The sequence below is a fragment of the Delphinus delphis genome, chromosome 13 (assembly GCF_949987515.2).
Source record: "Delphinus delphis chromosome 13, mDelDel1.2, whole genome shotgun sequence".
Classification (NCBI taxonomy): Eukaryota; Metazoa; Chordata; class Mammalia; order Artiodactyla; family Delphinidae; genus Delphinus; species Delphinus delphis.
This window is the reverse complement of record NC_082695.1, coordinates 3,187,469-3,200,895: the sequence shown is the minus strand read 5'-3', so window position 1 is coordinate 3,200,895 and position 13,427 is coordinate 3,187,469. Positions and strand designations below refer to the sequence as shown.

At 46.9% G+C, this 13,427-nt stretch overlaps 1 protein-coding gene across 6 annotated transcripts in view; it reads left to right on the top strand.

The window, feature by feature from the left end:
- GLT1D1 (glycosyltransferase 1 domain containing 1) overlaps nucleotides 1–13,427 on the top strand; it is a 149,615-nt gene that overhangs the window by 93,879 nt on the left and 42,309 nt on the right. Inside the window, exons 13-14 of one of the 6 annotated variants that reach the window (XM_060027863.1) lie at nucleotides 2,945–3,018; nucleotides 7,903–8,236. The exons of 2 other annotated variants lie outside the window; for them this stretch is intronic. In XM_060027863.1, coding sequence (XP_059883846.1) covers nucleotides 2,945–3,018; nucleotides 7,903–7,906 — 78 coding nt within the window. In that variant the 3' untranslated portion in view covers nucleotides 7,907–8,236. Of the gene's footprint in view, nucleotides 1–2,944; nucleotides 5,298–7,902; nucleotides 8,237–13,427 lie in introns of those variants that run through there. 3 more of the 6 variants (XM_060027865.1, XM_060027861.1, XM_060027866.1) reach the window with 3 other exon arrangements.

The window sequence follows — 13,427 nt, the reverse complement described above, 5'->3', positions numbered from 1 at the left end:
AAGGCCGATTTTTTTTTTTTTTTTTTTAACTTTAGAAATCTGTAACTTAAGCCAGTGTTTGCATACCTGTGGTCCTGGGGTGGGTCTGGTCTGCACACATGTTTTGTTTAGTTTGCTGTTTACTTAAAATTTTGAATTAGTTGTTGGTATTTAGCATGGAGTGCTTTTACATAAATATGCCGGATTTCGACTTCTCTTGAAAAACACAGCAAACGTGGGAACAAGTGGAGGCCCCTCCTCACTGAGGCAGCCGGGGTTCGGCACTGCGGGCCTTCCCCGCCGGGAGCCGTTGGGCACTTGAGTTTCCAACTCTGATCTAGGGCAGTGTCTACATCTGTTTTTAAACTCTCTTAAGATGTGGAAGCCCAGTACTTGGTTTCTATTTTCTTTTGTTTCCGTGTGTGTACCCTTTAAGGCCTCATAACTTATCATCATGAATAATTTTCAAGAATAGATCATTAAATCACATAAATGATGAATCCTCCCCTCCCCCAGTCAAGACTTGGTGATCAGATCTGATGGGTGTTCTGGCGCGTCCTGCAGCTGACGGTTGTATAAAACCTTTTGGGCTTTGGTTGGGATGATGGTGAATTGGCATTTGTACTTGTTTCCTGGAAGTTTTGCTACAGCTCTTACGACGTGGTCCTTTGGTCCACTGGATGAGTGTCCGGTCGCTGGTACGGGTGGTTGCTGGGCATCTCAGTCCAAGTGGTCATTCATCCTCCAGCAGGCTACCTCAGGCTCCTTTATGGGCTGGCCTCAGGCTCCAGGAGGGCGAGAGTGGGAGCTGTCAGACCTTTGGGAGCTTTGTTTGGAAGTCAAACGACATCACTTCTGACCTATTCTGTTGGTCAAAGCAAATTCCAGGGCCAGCCCAGATCCAGGAGATGGGGAAACAGACCTCCTTCCCCCTTTATTGGAGGAGTGGGTGAGCCCTATTTCAAAGAGACGTTCATGCAAGGCTGGGGGACTGCGGCCACCATGTTGCACACAGTAAATGACAGTCTGTGTCAACGGGCTTTTCTCTCTTTTTCGTCCGCACGCGTGTGTTCAGAGTACTGCCTTAGTTGTCACGGAGGAGCTGTTTTAGCCCAGAAGAAAATAATCCCAGGGCCTCAGGGAGTGACTAGTACAATTCAAGAGTGAGATTTTTCTTTCCTTCTCTTTCTTTTCTTTCAGCCACCCAGCCAGGGTTTTATGCCAACGGCCAAGATGTTTCCCACTCCTTACCCAACTCTCTCTTGCTTTGTTTAAGTCAGAGTTCTTTGTTCAGTCTTCCATGCAGAGAGGAAAAAGAAAAAAGTGCTCTTTATCACATCCTATTCCTAGAAGCTCTCGTTCAGGATTCCGTTATAAAACGGTCATATATTCTGTAGAAATCATAAGCAGGGGGTTGGGTTTTAGCCAAAGTGTCTGCATCAGATAAATCAAAGATATGACCAGCATCATAAAATAATGTACCAAAGCTGTAAGCCTCTCGAATAATTTTAATAAGAACGTTGTTCTCCTATGAGATGGGAATAAATGTTACATTTTTATTATAAAAAGAACACCAATTTACCATAGTGTGTATATACTACATAAAAATATAATTCCACTCTATCGTAATTATTGCTTTTTATATTGCTAGCTATAAAAATCATCCAACGTTTAATTAACGATAATTTTGAGAATACGTGGACGTTCCTTGTAAATGGCGCAAAGCACTGTGTGTTAATCTTAGGCACTGTTGACTTATTGGAATTTACACGGGTTGGGGAATCACAATAATAACGATAGCTAAGTCTGGGCTAGGCGCTGCCCTGAGTTCTTTGTATTAACTCATTGAATCCTGTCCACACGCTGTAAAGCAGGTACTGTACTTATTCCTAATTTAAAGATGAAGAGACCGAGGCTCAGAGAGGTGACGAAACGCACCCAGCGTCGCTCCCGTGAAGGGTAGGATGTGAATTTAAATGCAGGCCTCCTGGCTGGTGAGCCCTGCCTTGACTTATGTGCAAACATAATAACTAATGCGTGCTCCCCTCCCCGCTCTGAATACTCTTTAGCAATCAAAAGAATTCTAGTTCTTTCCAATTATGAAGGGCTTTGATATTAAAAAGTGGCCACTTTTTCATTGCATCAGCGTCTGCAAGCGTCAATAAAGATAGAGCAAAGCACACTTCCTCCCTCTGAAGCAACAGAAGGAAAGTGTAGAAAATCGAGGCCGGTTAAATCCCCTCCCCCTCCTTCACCCATGGAGTGAGCGAAGGAGTCTGGGAGTGGAGTCTGGGGAGTCTGGGGCAGGGCGGGGCTTACCCATCCAGTGCCCACTGCCCCTTTGGAGATGATCACTGTAGGGTTCAGAGAGGTTAACTAGCTTGCCCAAAGCCACACAGCTAAGTTATGTGTCGAAGAAGGATTTGAACCCAGATCTGAACCAGTGGAAGCCTGGCCCTTTCCACTCCACCAGGTGATGTTCACGATTTGAAGACACACTCCGTGCCCGGGAAAGGTGAAAGGATCAACACAATGGAAAACAAACGTGGCAGGGGTAGTGTTGTCTAGAATAGAGGAGCTCAGATTCTGGAATGAGACCTGACTTCATATCTCAGCCGATACAAAGGAGGGAAGAAACTGTGGCTCTAACTGTGGAGTCCCTGTAAGGACTCAGTTACTGTGAGAAACAGTAGCTTTGAGCAATCTAGGGAAGAAAGATGGGGAAGCATAATCGATGACGACAGTATTTTTCCACGATGTTCACCCTCGCACGTGTGTGTGTGTAATTTCTTAGTCCCAATGTTTGCGTTAACGCGCATCCTTCCGGAAGGCCCTTTCCTCCAGAATACGGTAGGCGGGCAAAGGACGGACCAGGAGCAAAGGCAGACGCGGGCTTTGGGGTGCGTTTGCAACCCCCCTTCACCAGCTACTTACCTCTCTTTCTCCTCCACCCCCTTCTTTGCAGGAGTTTGTTCGGCTGGCAAAGAGACTGGGGGGCGATCCGGCGTTAGAAAAACAAATCGTGGCCAACGGAAGGGAGTATGTGAGAATGTACCATTCGTGGCAGGTGGAGAGAAACACCTATGGGCAGCTGGTCAGGATGCTGGAGGGAAGCAGTGAGGACTAAGGGCGTGCCCGGTGCCACGAGATGCTCAGCCCTGGGCAGACACGCAGGGGCAGGGCTCTGGGCAGAGGGGCCATCCAGTCGAAATCAAGCCGGGTTCATTGGAACCGTAGATTATTTGTCATAAGACGATTCATCCAGAACCTCTCTGTGCTTCCAGGTAACAGCCCAGATGTGTTTCCTGATCAGTCCTCACGGAGATACAGTACTAATGGGGGCAGGGAAACTGGTTTTAAGGGGCATCAGGGAGAGAGTTTGATTAGCTGCTTTAGGACTTCTAGGGGCTTATCTGTAAGCCGTCACAGGGAAGGGTAGGCCCCTATCCCCTGTCTTCTGATGACCTGTCACCCATCACTGTCTGTTCAAAGAGCAAAAGCAAAAATCAGACGTGTTGGCTGAGAGGGTTACTGGCAGTGATTATAATGTGGTACAGACCCTGAAGCCAATCTGGGGCCCTGACAGAGGTGCGGCTGGGCCCCCAGGCTCTAAACACTGGAAACAGTGCTGTGCATGAGTTGACCTAATCAGTCATGTAACTGAAAGAGCGGGGAGTGCTCTACATAAGCAGGCCAACCCCTGCTCCCCCCATAGGCTCCACCCGCCTCCTGGTTGAATTTGGGTTGAAAACCAGTTGGAACAAAGCCCATTATCGCCCATGGCCTGGAAAATACTGGAGCCTGGCTCTTTGGATTCAGCATCAGGGACCCAGCATCAGGGACCCAAGGATGAGTGTCGATCTGGTCACCAGCCTCCAGCCCATCGCAGAACCGGCACTCGGGTCGCCTTGACCTTATCCATCACGAGGCGAGTTTAACCAAGTGTCATCATCACCGTAAGGACATCTGGCTGCACCGGTGCTGCATTCCCCAAACCCTGTGCTTCTTCTCCTTGGTGGCGGTACTTGCCTCTGTTGGATCCTGAAATCCCTGCTTTCTCATGGACGTTCCATGACAACAACTGGGGGCGAAATGCTCCGTTTCTCGTGTGAGGTGAGGAAACAACCCGGTCCAGAAGGAGGAGATGAAGGTGGCTCCGAGCCCGTCAGAAGAAGCGTTTCCTTAGTGTTTGTTCCAATACCTGCAGGCCCTGGAGTGGGGAGGAGGGATCCACATCATCTTTGCCTCAGACTTCACGACATCTTGGACTCTTTTCTTTCCAACCATCCTATTTTTGTGAACGACCAAACCTACATCTTGTTTGTAAAAGAGTAAGCCTCAGACCGAACGTCTTAAACTCTAATGACTTGGGGATAAGAACAGCACGTTTGTGGATTCTGTACCATGTCCCTTCCTGAGTCGTTCTACGCCTCAATCTCAGAACAGGATCCCTTCCCAAAGGCAGTTACCTGGAACCCGAAGATGCTCCTGGCACCCAGGATTTGCTGTCCTGCTAACAGTACCCCTCACAGTCCCCCCTTTTTTGGCATCTGAGGGTCACTAGGGTCGGGGCTTCCCTGTGGCCATAGCAAAGAGAGGGAGGGAGAAACAGAGTCCAAACTCCAGGTGGACAGCTCCGTCTGAGTCTGGAATCAGCGATGCCAGCCTAAGGAAAGGCCGCGTGCGTGTTGTCCCGGGTACCAGCCATCGATGCTGCTGTTGATAAAATGCTGGTGGTCGGGAAGCTCCGCTCTCGTCCTGGTTGAATGACATGGTAGGTGCTTCGCTCCAGTGAGCCTCAGCCTCGTTCTTTCGTGTCTTTATAGAGACACTCACACATGCTGCACGCCCTTTGGGGAAGGGCGTGTTGGTTTTAAATGAATAAAGTGTCACCATCCGCTCTAGAGAAAGAGCCCCGGTGTGTTTCTTTTGTGAGCCTTGTCCTGCCAGAAACAGACCCTCCACAGCCTCTAGTTCCCGCACTTCAAAAGAAGATACACTGGAGCATCTCATTAAGAGGGGTTTAAAATGCAATTGCTGGGCTTCCCTGATGGCGCAGTGGTTGAGAGTCCGCCTGCTGATGCAGGGGACACGGGTTCGTGCCCCGGTCGGGAAGATCCCACATGCCATGGAGCGGCTGGGCCCGTGAGCCATGGCCGCTGAGCCTGCGCGTCCGGAGCCTCTGCTCCACAACGGGAGAGGCCGCAGCAGTGAGGGGCCCGCGTACCGCAAAAAAATAAATAAATAAATAAATAAAATGCAATTGCTATTTTAATACCAAAGTATAGACGTAAAAAAAAAAATGCTTTTCTTATAAATGTTCTAGACGCTCTCAGTTTCATACTCAGTCAACTTTATGTTTAAACATTTTGTGTATAGTTTCCAATTTGCTGATGTACAGGTGTGGAGGACTGCAACAATACATTTCCAGATAGAACTAAGATACTATAACCTTCACACGTGGAGGGAAGATGCATTTCATATAGCATGGTGTCATCTAGCAAAGAGGCGGTGTTCACACCTGGCTTATGGCTTCTGCCGGAAGAACCCTCCTCACGCTTTCCCCACACTCTCACAGCGAAGTTAAATACAACAGCATCGTTTTGATTGGAAAGGTTTATCGGGTATCTTCAGGTTTCCAAAAGCAGGCTCTCCGTGCACGTGGGAACAGGCAGTCCAGCCTGATGCCTGGCGCAGCCAGCAGACCTAGAATGTGCTGCTAGCTGGTCTCACCGTCAGTTACGGATGGGATGTGGGAATCGTTTGCACCCTCAGCCGGCATTGTGGCTTCAAGGGTTCATTGCACTTCTGTGTCATCCTCGGTAACAATAGTTAGCACAGCTGCGTAAACTCTTCCCTTGAAGCTGCCTGGTATTTGACCTTGCAGTTCGTTTACTGCAGCCCTCATGAGATGCTGAAAGCTAGCTCTTGTCTTCTTCCTCCTTCCCTCCCTTTCTCACTTGGCTCTCCCCGTGCCCCAGCCTCCCTTCCCCTTTCTGACCCAGTCTCCCCTTGGAGAGTCAAGGGACTGATGTGGAATGACACACAGGAAGTCCTCCCCACCCAGAGCCAACCCTCACCAGGGAGGCCACTTAGTAAAGCAGCAGTTCCCAGCCTCGGCTTTTAAAACTCCCGATGCTCGGGCTGCATCTCAGACCAATTACATCAGAGTCTTGGGGTCGGAGGTACCCAGACCTAAAGCTTCCCTGATCCGACGTGCAGCCACCGTGCACCGCTACTGACCGGAAACCCCCCTCTTGAATACGGACCAGAATTTCATAGAAAAGAAGGACCATCAAAGAAAAAGTTGGATTGTGACTCTGTATTCAGAAATGAATCCCAGCATTAAGAAGATAGGTTACATTGATCTCATGTTTACTAAGATTTATTTCTGCAGGTAGAATTGAAACTCGAAGCGCAGGGCCAAGAAATACTTCGCACCAACAAGTAAACAAAACCATCCACGGGGATTTCATCAATATTCCCCAGAGCTTCTCTTCTTCCTTTGATGTTGAAGTTTTCTTTTGCAGCGTCTGCCCTGTCATCATGCTTACTTACGGTCACTCGTTATCTGGTTCCGTCCTGTCAGAGCCTCATTTGCCTGGATTTCAAGTAGTTCTCCAAAATCCTTTTCATCAATTTCAGGGAAATCCTGCATTTTCTGCAAGGTTTGCGATTTTACTTTTCACTTGATTTACATTGTGTTGGCATTTAAACACTTTGAACATGGAACAGCCATTAAGAGGGGCCAACTCGACACTGGATGGGAGGGTATTAATTAGGATTAACACTTGGGTACGGCTGACAGAAAATCCAAAACAACGGTGGCTGAAGCAGAAGATGAAGACATCTTCTTCTGTCAAGTAAAGAGATTAACAAAGCACAGATGGTGTTTCCCGGGGTCAGGGACTCAGACCCCTCCATCCTCAGTATGTGGCCATCTCTACCTCATGGCATAAGGTGGCTGCCCAAGCTCCACCACCATGCCTGAATTCCAGACTGAAGGAAGATGCAAGGCGGGAGCAAAGATTTATTTCCTCCCTTTCAGGACAATTCCTGTTTCTGAGTACATACCATGCCCACACCCAGTTGCAAGGGAAGCTTAGACTGCAGGCTTTTCTCTCAGCAGCCATGTGCCTAGTTAAAAAACAAGGGTCTATTAATAAAAGAGAAGGGGATGAAAGACCAAAGCAGACCATCCTAGAACCATGGGACAGTTTCAAAAAGTATAGTGTGCATAATGAGAACACCAGAAGGAAAAGAAAGAGAGAAGGAAGCAGAAGAAATATTTGAAAACAATAATGACTGAGAGTTCTCAAGATCAATGTCAGACACCAAACCCCAGGTTCAGGAGCCTCAGAGGCCACCAAGCAGGGCAAATGCCAGAAAAATAGACACCTAGGGTTATCATATTCAAACTACAGAAGGCCAAAGATAAAGAAAATTCCTGAAAGGAGTCAGATGTAACAAAACCCACTTCACTTAAAGAGGAAAAAGTATAAGGATTATATCTGACTTCTGTTACGGAACCATGCAAACGCGATTGGAGTGAAATATTTAAGGTATAAAAAAAAAAGAGAGAGAGAAGGGGAGAATGTCTATTTGAACAGCTTGCAGTGCAGTAGCCACTGTGAAAAACTGGTTTTAGATTCTGTAGTCGTTACAGCCATTCTACCTTTTACTAATCACTGAAGACCTTTTAATGCCAAGAAAAGGGCCTTCCACAAGGCTTTCATTAAGCCTTGAAGGCCATCCCAGCACAGCCCACCTCTTTCTCCCCAAGATCCCATTTGTATGCAAGCCCTCAGCCAGGGCCACGTATCCATTATTACCCCAACCCCTGCAGCTCCTCAATTAAAAATTCAAGAGTCTAAGAGTACACAGGCTCCCATCTAAATCTCCTACAATGTTTCTCTGTGTTAGGTGAAACACAGCCCTGGAAGACACAATAAAATGAAGTGTACTGACTCCATCTACATAATCCTGGTCTTTCCACCGGGTGTTCCTCCGGTTACCCTGAATGATTAAGCACACCGCTGCTCATGTCGGAAGGTCTTGGGAAATACTGTAGAAATCGTTTCTGAAATGATCCATGAGCCAGAGTTTGACTGAAACAAAGCAAGAATTTGCATTGAAGAACAAGATGCTGGGACTTCCCTGGCGGTCCGGTGGTTAGGACTCTGCGCTTTCACTGCTGTGGCCCGGGTTCCAACTCTGGCTGGGAACTAAGATCCTGCATGCCGCGTGGCGCAGCCAAAAAATAAATAAATAAATTGTAATTGATAAAAATAAATAAATTTATATAAAAAAGAAAAACACAAGATGTTGTGAAGTTCCAACATGCATCGTGTTTCAGTTCAGTGTTTAGAACAAAAATTTTGCACGGTCAAAATTATCTGCAAAGACTCCCCACAAGTCTGACATATTCGGTTGTGTATTTACAGCCCTGCCCATTACGTCACGGGCACAGGCAAGTGTTAGAACCAGGGAGGGAGGTTGAAGAACGTCACCGTCTGAATGTCTGGTTATGAGACGGTTCTCATTTTATATATAGAACTGAATCCCTAGAAGCACTCCCTGTTTCCCAGGGAGGTCTGTTCCATTCCCTTTTCATGGTATCTATCTAACCATTCATCCATTCATTCAGCCAGTATTTCTTTTTTTTCCCCATTGAAGTATAGTTAATGTACAATATTATATAAGTTATAGGTGTACAATAGAGTGATTCACAATGTTTAAAGGTTATCCTCCATTTATAGTTATTATAAAATATTGCCTATATTCCCTGTGCTGCACAATATATCCTCATAGCTTATCTCATACCTAGTAGTTTGCATCTCTTCATCTCCTACCCCTGTATTGCCCCTCCCCCTTCCCTCTCCCCACTGGTACCCACTAGTTTGTTCTCTTTATCTGTGAGTCTCCTTCTTTTTGTTACATGCACTAGGTTGTTGTATTTTTCAGAGTCCACATATAAGTGATATCGTATAGTATTTGTCTCTGTCTGACTTATTTCACTTAGCATAATGCCCTCCAAGTCCATCCATGTAGCTGCAAGTGGCAAAATTTCATTCTTTCTTACGGCTGAGTAGTATTCCGTCGTATACATGTACCACTCTTCTTTATCCATTCATCTGTGGACGGTCACTCAGGTTGCTTCCATAGCTTTCACCAGTATTTCTTGCAGTAGTTGAGGCAGGCACTGCTCCCTGGTGTAGGTACAGCAGTGAACACTCTGCCCTCATGGGGGGTCTCTTCCTAGTGGGCTTAACTGTTCCCACGGACATGGATGGATGCCTGCTACAAGCAGTCAGCGAGCGTGGAGCCAACCCTTAGGAAGGGGTCAGGATCAAAAGTCAGTGAGAACATGACCCCCAGGGCAGTTACACCCCAAAAGTTGGAATGAAAACCGCAACCAAGGCGCTACAGCTAATTTCTAAGAGAATTTTATTAGACTCTAAAGGAACTTCTGGTAAAAAATGAATACAAAAAAAGGTTGTGTGTGTGTCGGGGGGGGCAGGGGAATTTAAAAAAATAACTTCATCTTTATCTGTGGCCACAATCTATTTTAAAGAGATTATTTTACAATGTACTTCTTTCTTCAAACTCATTAATAGTCCTTGAAAATCCAGGCTGAGAGAAATATCTTCCCCCAAAATTACACAATTCTGCTAAATTACAAAAGAAAAACAAAAAAATTAACATCATGATACCTTTCTCAGTAGAAGCCCTTGAACTCCTTCTACCATCTTCAGAAAAGCCTCAGCTGTAAGGAGAGTCATGCTTCAAAATGGATTTTCTTCTTTGCATCTAATACAAAAATATGCTAAGTATTTCCCCCAAATCAAAAAGGTTAATAACCAGACATTTGCAAGAAGCCAGAGAGTGAGGCACAAAGTAATAGTAGGAGACTAGCTTTCTGACTTGGTATTTGGTGCAAATTCCTCCATTTTAGAAATAGTTGGAAAAACAGCTCACAGAGTCTACAGAGCTGCTAGATTTCCGCTGGCTAAGATGGGTTTCCTCTCTGTTACCGAGCCTAACCTCATACTGCTCGCTGTACAACGGGTCAGTAAATCAAGAGAGGAGGTGAAGGACAAGGAAAATCAACTTTATTCGAAAAGCCAGCAGATGGAGAAGACGGTGGACTAGTGTCCCGAAGAGCCATCTTCCCTGAGTTAGGATTCAGGCTTGTTTTATACTAAAAGGGGAGGGGTGTGGCTGGTGGTTGGGAACTTCTTGGTGCTGGAATCCTCTGTTCTTGCATCTGTGCACCTAGGTCAGGTCACCATGTTCCTATAAACCTCCAACAAGACAAATGTTATTCTTGTTCTGCAACTTTTTATCTCTATATGGGTAGAAAAGTGTTACACCTTTAAAGGTCAGGGCCTTGAGAATGAGGTCTCCTGTATATTTCAGGCTCTAGGCAACATTCTTTTACAAAAAGTGCAGAGCCAGCACGGACTCAGCACAGGCAACAGAACACGGGGGTTGAAGCTAAAGGAATAGATCCAACATGCGTCAGGCTTGCTCTTCTCTGTTACATCCTGTACTTTTCTATCCTGTCTCTTCCAATGTCTAAATGCATTTAGAGGCTCAGGGGGTATATAAACGATGGAAATACACAAAGTGCTTGAAAAAGCAGCTGCGTTTATGACTTCAAATGGTGTCATTACTCCAATTCTGTCAGTAATCACAAACATTAATTGGACCCTCTCTGTGTGCTGGGCACAGTGCGCCACGCAACTTCAGCCGAGCCCTGTGTTCCTGGAAAACAGCAAAAGTTAAGAAATGCTAAAAAAAAAAGAAAAAAGAAAAAAAAAAGAAATGCTCCCACATGCTTATGTTCAGGGAAATGGTTTACTGCAAAGGACTTCCCTGCCCCACATGACTTAGATGAACTCAGGGATGCGCCCGTGTGTACCTCTCCTTCCCCAGGTTCTGGTCCAGCCTCAGCCTGAGCCAGCAGACAGCCCATCCATCAGAGCCACCACCCGCAATAGGCTGGCCTCAGGACACAGCCTTCTGCCATCATCCCGCTTCCCCACACCCGGCCCTCTCTAGCCTTGTGTACTCTCCCTAGAAAATAAAAACCCACTTTGCCTAAACCCACGAGATGCTTTTGCAAATGTTATCGTCAGAGGGTCCTCTCTGTTGCGAGAAATCCTCAAGAATCCTTTCCAATAAAATTCCTCTTTACTAAGTCAGGATTTGCTTCTTATTTGACAGTGCCTTATCTGCAGTATCTCAGTCCTCGCACCAGCCCGGTGACTTAACAGGTGAGGAAACCGAGGCTATGAAACTGGTCCTGAGTCACGGGGCTGGAAAGGGATGGAGCCAGGAAGCATACTCAGCTGGGCTGCTTAGAGCATTTTCTCCTCTCTCTCTCTCTCTCTCTCTCCCTCCCCATCATTCTCCTCTGCCCCCCGCATTCTCTTTCTTTCTCATTCTCCCCCCTCTTCTCTCTCTCTCTCATTCTCTCTCTCCCTCTCTCTCATTCTCTCTCTCCCTCTCTTTCTCTCTCTCTGTCTCCCCCCTTTCTCTCCTTGTCTCTCTCTCTAGCACTACAAGTTGGAGATATGGACTATCTCCATATTCCACGCAGTTAGTTGTCAGCTAGACTCTAAGGAATCTGGTTTGCACGCGAGTTAGACAAGTGTTCAACCCAAGTCAAAGGGAACTGAAAAGGAGCAGAATATGCGACCCCTAAATGTGTCACTTTGGCATACGGATTATTTTGAGCTAAAGTCAGTACCCAGATGGGCCTGCACAAACAAACGTTACTAACTAACATCTTCCATTCGTTTCCCCGTCTATTTACCGTCCCACAATTCATTGCCCCTAGAATCTCAAAACCCTCTTCCTTTGTCTTGTCACTTCTCCACAAATATCTTGCCCTTTGTTTAAAGGGTATATAAGTCTCCAGGTCTGAGCACCTCTGTAGGGTTTTCATTTCATTTCTGTGAGCCTTTTCCTCCTGTTCATCTGTCTTTTGTCATTCAGATTTGCAGGATCCGAGCCACTGAACCAAAGGGGGAAGAGGAAAAAGCGTTTTTCTCCTCACTTAAGTTTTAATATCAGTGCGTTTATTTTGAATGAATTACATAGAAGAATTGTTCTTTGTTGATAAGTAGCACCGAGATGGAATCTTGATCAATAGGTCTTAAAACAAATAAGATTTTGTTGTTTTTAGAGTGTTTTTTCTAGTAGCCTGGAAACAGCTGTTCACCGGATAACCTCATAAGCTGTGATACTGCTTTTATGCAAACTTCTTCTCTATTTTTTGGAGGCAGAATAATATACCAATATATTAACTAAGTATATATTTTTTGCATGCGCACACACAGATGTGCGTTCATTCTTTATGAAAATTAGACCATTTTGAGCTTATTGCATTTGGGCGTGGAGATGGGCATTGCCTGACCAAATTCAGATGCGAAAGAGTCAGATTCTTGCTGTTGAGTTGCTAAGAAGCCTTTTGAATTTCAGGAGAGAGAAAACAACCGTCTTGAAAACCAAGGCTTTTGAATTGCAAAGCAGGGGTTTTTGAGAGAGAGAGAAACGTTCTGCCGGTCAAAAGACAAGGTCTGGACAGTGTATCAGAAGCAAAGTCCCGAAGGACCTGAGGCATAGTGTCTGTGCTTTCATTATCAGATTGGAAAGAAAATAGCGGGGGAGTCAAGACACCTGGGCCCGGGAAGTCGGCCCAGGCTAGGGCTTTGGGGGTTGCGGGGGAAGTGTTGGGAGAAAAGCCTGGAGCCTGGGTACGCGTGGAACAGGATGCACCTGCCCTCCTTCCCCGCCTCCGCCCCGCCTGGGGGTGAACTAAATGCAGGGACCTGGTAACCAGGGCACGAAGACCCCTCCCCTCGCGGAGCTTTGGCCGGTGGTGGGCCCCAGAGCTGCATCCTGCCCCGCAGTGGTCTCGGAGCTGGAGGGGAAGCCCCCTATTCTAAAACACAGAGTATTCGTGGAAAATTTGAGGTGTAGCGATGCAACAAATCAGCTGCCATTTCAAAGACAGTCTTTTTACTCACAGTTCCCAAGAGGAGGGGCGCACTGTGCGTTGAGGACCCCACAGGGAAGCCCCAGGGTCCATGAGGAGACAGAGGGAGCCTTTATCGCGGATTCCACGGGAAGGAGCGTGCCGAGCAGGGTGCGCGGCCCTGGGCTGGGCTAGCGTGAATACTTGCAGGAGCTCTAGGGCACAGGGACTGCCTCTGCTTCTCAGGGACTCGGCCCCTGGGGAGTAGGATGGGCACAGTGGCCCTGAGTGTGAGAAGCCCACAAGACAGGTGATTTGGGACGTGCCTCTGGATTGGTTGGTTTGCATTTGAAATAATGCTCCTGGCCGAGGACTCCTCCCCAGGAGTGGGGAGCACGATGCGGGGGCAGGAGGTCGAGGCAAGGTGACGCAGGCGCATCACTGGGGTGTCCCGAACAAGGCA